The 8,263-nt window shown below is 27.7% G+C and overlaps 1 protein-coding gene across 1 annotated transcript; it reads left to right on the forward strand.

Annotated features, from left to right (window-relative positions):
• The first annotated feature begins 3,194 nt into the window (after positions 1 to 3,194).
• On the forward strand, positions 3,195 to 4,799 carry LOC100209302 (endosomal/lysosomal proton channel TMEM175-like). The gene has a single exon (XM_065815746.1). It carries the CDS (start codon positions 3,195 to 3,197, stop codon positions 4,797 to 4,799), a length of 1,605 nt encoding a protein of 534 aa, XP_065671818.1.
• The last annotated feature ends 3,464 nt before the right edge of the window (positions 4,800 to 8,263 follow it).

The following is an 8,263-nucleotide window of genomic DNA, read 5'->3' on the forward strand; positions in this document are numbered from 1 at the left end:
AAAAATCTACAGAAAGAAATTCCATTCCATTTAGAAAAGAGGGTAAAACCAATTGTTCAACAAGTAATTTCTGATTCTTTTGACTCTGAGCTTAAAAATTTAGGTGATCATCGGAGGAGTTTGCTAGTTATAACTAAAAAGTTTCAGGAGCATCAACTTTTCCACTTTATAAGCACACTTCTTACACAGTTGTCAGAAATACAAGAAATACTTTACCTAGGTGATGATTTCAGAAAACCTGTTGTTATACTAAGGTTACTAATTACAACATTTTTACAGTCGATTTATACAAACATACACTTAGAAGGAAACATCAAATCAATGAGCGAAAGAAAGTGTTTTGGTATTTATTACCAAAGTTTAATTAGACATTCTGGAGAACAATTTAGGTTATTTTCAGGGCGTTCATGTAATACCAAAAAAGAAGAAGCCTTTTTCTATCCTCTTAAAGAATTTACAAATCTCACTTCAAATCATAATCCAGACAATATTATTCTTAATAATATAATAAGAATCCAATCTAAACAAATTCTGATCAATGATGAAAATGACTTCCAAATAAAAGAATCTGAACTCTATCATTTGTATTCTTCTGTTAAACAATCATATAAAAATCTTGCCATTTATTTTACTATGATAGAGCAATACCCGTGGGATTATCAATCGATGCTTGAGAATATAGCAGATTATTTAGTAGAAGGAAAATGGTGGAACGAAACAAACACTGGTGTAGCGCTTTTTGATTTAGAGAATAAGGACTCTTTAAAAAAATTAACCCACTTTCGATCTATATCTATCACAAAAAACAACCACTATATAGCGTCATGTTGGATCAAATGTCTTGAAAATCTTCAAAAAATACCTCCATTAAAAATTATGATAAGCGGTAATATAGTTCAACTTGATCATTTGAAATACTCGAACCGAGTTAGTTAAGAAAAAATAGAAAGTTCTGCAGATATTCCGATTGAAATGAATAAAGAATAATCAATTTTTTGAATAAGCTTTCTTGTTATTTATGTCTTTTATCCGTAGTTAAAGTATGAAATGTCTAAAATTGATTTATGCTAAACTAAATGGTCCTCAGGTTTTTTTATTCTTCTTCATCTGCTTTTTAAACTATTTATTCTTCAAATCTGCACTCCTTACTTTTCAGTCAGGTCAAGTTCTTAAATTTAAATTTAAGCCCCTAATACTTTATTCACCAAATTTTATAAACAAATTTTTGTTTTTAATATCGAAACTTGGGTCTCATAAAAATATCGTAGAGATTTAAAAGTAATTACAAAAAACGTTTCGTAAAAGATTTTCGAAATAAAGAAGAAAGCACTAAATATAAAAAAAAGATTCGAAATTATTTGGAAATCCCATTTTAAAATCCTTCTTTTGATAAATAGTTCACAAAAATAAGTTCATCTCTTTTTTTTTATATTAAAAATCGTATCGGCAATCGTTGCTTTTGAATGATACAAAATGCGTATCAGATATGGACCGAATTACTCGAATAGTTTCTTTTGTTCTATTGCGATAGCGAGTAATAATTTTAAATCTACAAGAAATAATAAAAAGCCTTCCTTAAGTACATCGAGATTACCAAGGCCCGCAAAGCGAGTTCAGTTCATCAAAGAACACCATAATCCGCTTCGTAGACCAAGAGTAAGTGATTTTAAGAAGAACGAAGGAATTAGAGTGAAAATCAGAAGATGTCGAGTTAGAAAGATAGCACAGAGTAAGTGGACAGATAATGCACAAAATGTTAGAATGTGCAATATTAATTTCAATATGTTAATTTAAATATTATTGAAAGTTTTAGATGCTATAAATACTCTAAGATGCTATCAATACTATAATTTTTCTTATTAAAAAATCGTAGATAAACTTTTTAAAAACTATCAATTAAGCTTATACTAAATATAAACTAATAATTAATGGTCAAATAATCAAAACCAAAAAATGGCTCTTTATTTATAAAATACGTCATTATTTTGAGTAACTATATTGATGTCATTTTGTTTGTAATTTTCTTAAGTTAGTAACTAATTTTCATATAAGTAAAGTTTTAAAAAAATGACAAGACCCATGTAACAAATGTAAGACTAACAGGGGATGTACTATTCTGGAAAGAGACTAGGAAATAAACTATTTTCTCTGACTAGCGCGAAATTTCAAAAATCATAGAAAACCTTTTTTCTGTTTGCTAATTTATTTTCCCTGATCATGGATCATCAGGAAGAGTTCTCTCTGAGGAGAACTCTTCCTGATGATCCAGCAATGGTGAAACTTAAAGTAGAAGATAAAAGTTAGATAAGTGTTTTTTACTAATTTATTATTGCTCTGTTCTTTAAGAACATTGAACATTCTATTTGTAAAATACACTAACATAATTTATATATATATATATATATATATATTATATATATATATATATATATATATATATATATATATATATATATATTTATATATATACATATATATTTATATATTTATATATATATATACATATATATATATATATATATATATATATATATATATATTTATATATATACATATATATATATATATATTTATATATATATATATATATATATATATATATATATATATATTTATATATATATATATATTAATATATATATATATATATATATATATATATATATATATATATATATATATATATATATATATATATATATATATATATATATATATATATATATATATATATATATATATATATATATATATATATAGAAAACTTAGTAATATGATTTACTAAACATAAGTTTCCAGAATGGTCACTCCACGTCCTGAAACAAAAAAAATGATTAGAGGGTACGGGGAAATTACATAAAATCCTTTAAACCAATTAAAATCTTTCTTTTTTCTTTTGAAATAAAAAACCCATTATAGTTAATTTATAATTAAAACTTTTTGTTTATTTCAAAACAAATATTAAAATCTTAAACGCTTATCTAAAAATAAAATTTATTTTTTAATCAATTTAAAATGACGTTGTGCTGTTCCAAGATTTGGTAAATAATAGATCAGTCACTTATTAAACAATTAATAAAAAAGTGAATTATTAAAACAAGATTAACAAATGGCAATTACTAAAGTTTTAAAAATAAAATTTACGTTGGTTGTGACTTCGTAAAGTTTTAGTAGATTTTGTAAAGTTTTTTGTAATGGCGAGCGCAGACATGGGTAATGGAAGTTTATGTAACAATACTAAATTAAAGCGCATTAAAAAAAAAAGTAAAATCGAAGAATACTTTGATGAGCACTTAACTGAAATATTACCAGATTCCTACCAGAATGGCGACGTCGTTTCTTCTGAGCGTTTGCTCGCTTTTGCTAACGTTATAATGGCAACCTGCTCAGCTTTTTTAGTTGTTCCAATACGAAACTTAATTTCTTTGAAGAATGGTCAAACTCTTTTTGAATTCATGTATAAAATTCAAACCGAAGTTATTATGTTTTTCCTCGGATTCGCCGTTATCTTGGCAATATGGGAGAATATTAATATACGAGTAATGGTAATTAAACGTATAGATGATATTGTGCTAACCTTTGCTATCTGTGAATTATTAATTACCACAGCACTTCCTTTTTCATTGGCACTTCAAGGGCACTACCCATTTGAAATCGCGTCTACAATTTTAACTTGTTGCATTTTAGGATTGATTCAAATAATTGACATTGTGTTAATTTGCTACGCCATCTCATCACCAAGAATTCTTCATATAGAAATGCAAAAATGGTCCATTTGTGAACTTCGCAAAGTTCGAACAATATTTTTAATAAAACCAATTGTTAGCTTTTTACTTGTTTTAGCCGGTGGTTTATTTTGTTTCATACATTTTGCTATTTCTTGGTCATTTATTGCTGCTTTAGTATTGATGCCAACAATTCGTAACCTTCACCTATTTATTCGACAACGAATCGACAAATGTTCGAAGATGGAAAAATATCAATTTTACTTCTTCTTTTCTAAAGGGAGGATTCTAAAAGATAGAGTTAAAGTTATGAGTGATACTGTTATTGCTATTGTTGCATGTATCTTGATTCTTGACATCACTGAAAAGAATTTTCCATCCAAAGAAAGAATTCAAAAATACGGATTATTATCTGTATTAGATGGCATGAAACCTGAATTTCTTTCCTTTCTATCTACATTTGTTATTATCTTCACTCTTTGGTACGTTAATCACATTGTTTTGCACATGTTTAGAACTGTAACTGCAATTATGCTACATTTTCAAAAAGCATTTCTTGCCTTGGTCAGCCTATGTCCTCTTTTGGGCAGCGTTATATTAGGATTTTCAAAAAAAGGAAACGAGGAAACTAAAGCAAGTATTCGTGTTGCTGCCCTCGTAGTATTTTGTTCAAGCTCATCCAGCTTGTTAATTTTCCTTTATGGTCTTTTAACAAAAAAAAAGTATTTACTTCCGTCGGCTTTAAATTATCTTAATGATTCATACAACTACTTTTATATAATATTTAACGTAGCTATCGTTCCCGTTTGGTCAATATTTTGCGCTTTGGGTACAATAGGAACTCCTAAAGTATCGTTGTGTATATTGTATATTTCATTTGTTGGTTTACCCTTATCTTTCTTTATTTCTAAGCTAATCCTTGTAAATTTTTTCGGAAATAAGGTACAACCAAAATATATAGAGTTTGAGACATACGATTATGAACAGATTAAAAAAAATACTCATGGTAATTTAGGAAAACAGCATGTTCAAAGCAATGTTTTGGATTCAATCGATAACGCTAAAACAGGATAGTAGTTGAAAGTTATTTTAAAGAAGACCAATTAGCGAGAAATGACACAGAACGTTAAAAACAACGTCAAAGAAACAGAATGCAAATTATTATATATGATTAAATATTATTTTTTGTTATAATAAAATATAAGACGATTGTTTTATATGCAAACTTAATTTTTTATACTTTAAGCTAAAAGTGATTTTGTTTAGTTAAGGCAGTTTAAAACTAGGACACGATTAGGTAATCAGTTCAATGACTCAATTAGGTAATCAATTCAATGTTTATCTGATTATCAAAAATTTATTAATTTTAACTGCCTTGTTCACTGTGGAGGGTTCAGCATAGAACATGGAGGGAGAATTAGCCTACAACTCAAGGATATTCATTTTGCGCCCCCTAAAACATTCAATTTTGCTCTTTATATAAGTTTCTCATTACAAACTCCTGAGTTTATTTTAAACGGATATAAATAACTAGGCAAATAAAAACCATTGTTTAAATGCCTGTCTTAAGAATTCGCCCGCAAAAAAAAACGAAGACATTTATTTTTAAGATAAAATATATTATCTTAAAAATATAAATTATTGTATTCATTTTGATTTAATGTGATATCACATTTAATCAAAATGAACGCAGTCAATGCATTTGAAACATAGTTTGATTTATTAAAACTACTGTGACAATACAGTAGGGGTGAGAATTTTTTATATATTTTTTTGAAAATCAGTTTGCCTATATACTACCGGTAGAGAAATAATCTAAGAATTATTTTAAAAATAATTTTAACAAAAACTGATTCCTATATGCAAACTCGTTATTTTAAAATGCTAAAGTTTTTCAAAGATATATTTTTAGGATAAATTCTTGTTTTTAAAAAATGGAAACTCTTGTTTTTTAAAAGAAATAATATTTATAAATTAAATTGTTAGTTTGACTTCTAAGTTAGTGACTCTCTTTTTAATATTTTAACTTTTCCAAGTAACTTTTTGCGCACTGTTTTGTGTAATCGCAGTCTAATGGAAAATCATTCCAAGTATCACAGTTTCTTTCTAAACACTTAACGCATCTGTTGATGCCAATTTTAATTTTGTTATATTGTCTATAATTCTCGTCAATATTGCAAGAGAATGCATGGCTCAGCTAAGTAAGATTTTTTTTTTCAATTTTCTTTAGGTGCCTCAAGAAGTCCTTTCAGAGTCATCACTAAGCACCGCGGATGAACATTTAATAGAAAGTTCACGCCTCCTTCCTAACCGATGTCACAAAACTTGACCAGAGGTGGGGTTGGAACCACGTTACAATAAATATGTACTCCTCTGTTATTGATTCTTTTTTTTATCTGTGTCAAAAACATTTTAAGCAAATAAACAGATAGCTTTTGAATTCCATTGTGGATTTGAAATAGACCCCGGTCCAAAAAAAAAGTAAATCGCGGGTAAATTCATTGTGTCTTGATAAGACTTGTATAATTTACATAACAAATCCAGCTCCATATAATAATTACGGCCTTATTTCTTACTTTTAATAACTAACTGGTAATGCGTGTATTTTTTTAATTAAATTATGATAGTTACTAGCCAACTCATTGATGAACCATATCAGGTGATGTTAATAAGGAATCAAACTTCGAATTCATAAAACGCTTAGGAATTAGATTTAGAACAAGTCGACAAAGATGATGCACTAAACCTAGAACAACTTTTGTCAAACGTTTAATTTTCCCATTTTTAAAACTTGTATCAACTGCCGCGGCATCAAATATTACAGCGGAATCTTTATCTAATAAGTTATAATTTCACAATAACTTAGTATAAGATGTTATAATAGACATGTTAAAATAGAGTTGCTTTTCTCTAATATTTTTAACAATATAATCAAAGGTTTAGACTCGCTAAAAATGCAAATGCTATAATAATTATAACAACATTGTTTGTTTATGCTCATACCATCAAAATGTAATATAATAAAAATGTAATAGGGGAACATAGGGGAAGATGACGAATGTTTTGAAAAGCACTTATATCTTAGTCAATAAGTGTTCCAATAATTAAAACTTTATCAAGAAGCGATTGAAAATTATCATGTGCTACTGATGTATCAAAAAAACCTTATAAAAATTGAAAATAGTCTGAAAAAAACTCATTAACCGATGTTACCTCAAATCGTCATCTTGCCCCGTATGCGGGGCAAGATGACGATTTTAAGATAACTTAATTCCATGTTACCATTACTGTCTTAAATATCACGGTATCATAAATTCTAGTTTATAAAATAAGTAATATAAATAGTGGTGTAATTTTTAATAAAAATTAAGTTTATATATTTATATAGGGCTATGCCAAAAAACCTGCTAATCAGTTCATAGTAAATTCCAAAACAACAAAATAAAACAAATGTCAAACAAAATATTTTAATGCGCAATAAAACAATGTAATAATTGCTAAGCTACACAAGAGTAGCATACAGTACAAGTAAATTTGCGTTCAACATATTGCCCACAAGTTAAATGACACCAGTGTTCACAGGATTTACACATATCCCAGTTATCATCAAGCAATGGATCATTAGGATCACCATAGATAATTTCACAATACCAACATGAAATTTCTTCAGTTTCGTTAACTATTTTTGAAACTTGATTCTTGGATTTTTTTTTGCTCTTTTTTTGGCTTTGTCATTTTTCTTTCTATCGTTAGTTACAGTGGTTTTTTTAAGCTGGCCCTTCTTTTCTCTAACAGCTTTCTTTATTTTTTAATTCATCAATTTTTCTTTTTTTTCGAGTGCAGCTAATTGAACTGCAGCTTTAAACGGGGAAATTGTTGCCACTTCTGCTTGCTTAAATTTTCGTTTATGGCTAGCACTGTTTGTAACCCTACAAGCAATAGGATAAGGTCGAATGTTCTCAGGTGATACAGTTTTTGGCACATCGTTTAACTCTACTTGGGTTCTATCAACATCTGCACCTGCATTCGACTAAATGCATTTTGGTTCAATATTAATAGTTGGCAATGATAAAGAGTTGTTGTTGTTAAATGATATGGTCAATGCTGATGTATCTGCATTAAGTTTCACCTTTGATGTTGACTGTTGCTGGCAATCTTCAACTACTGGAACAAAATATTACAGAAAAAATTATATAACATATGTCATAAAAATCATCATAAAATTATTTAGGTTAATTTTACGTTATTTCATATTCTATTATTTAGCATAATTGTCCAATATTATAGATAAGCTGAAGTTATTAGCTTATTTAAATTATAAATTGTCAGGTAAAGATTTGTAGATAAAAAAAACAAAGACAAACATTTTTTAACTTTTAGTTTTAAGAAACGAATAAAAAACCGAACTGTCTAAATAATATATAATTTACATACTTATTCCTGATTGATTATTTGATATAATCTGATTTTTTGGTATTGGGCTATCACTGGTCAATGATGGTGCAAAGTCGGTTAAAGAAAAGATCTGCGGGTTGAAG

This window comes from Hydra vulgaris, chromosome 13 (assembly GCF_038396675.1).
Source record: "Hydra vulgaris chromosome 13, alternate assembly HydraT2T_AEP".
Lineage (NCBI taxonomy): Eukaryota > Metazoa > Cnidaria > Hydrozoa > Anthoathecata > Hydridae > Hydra > Hydra vulgaris.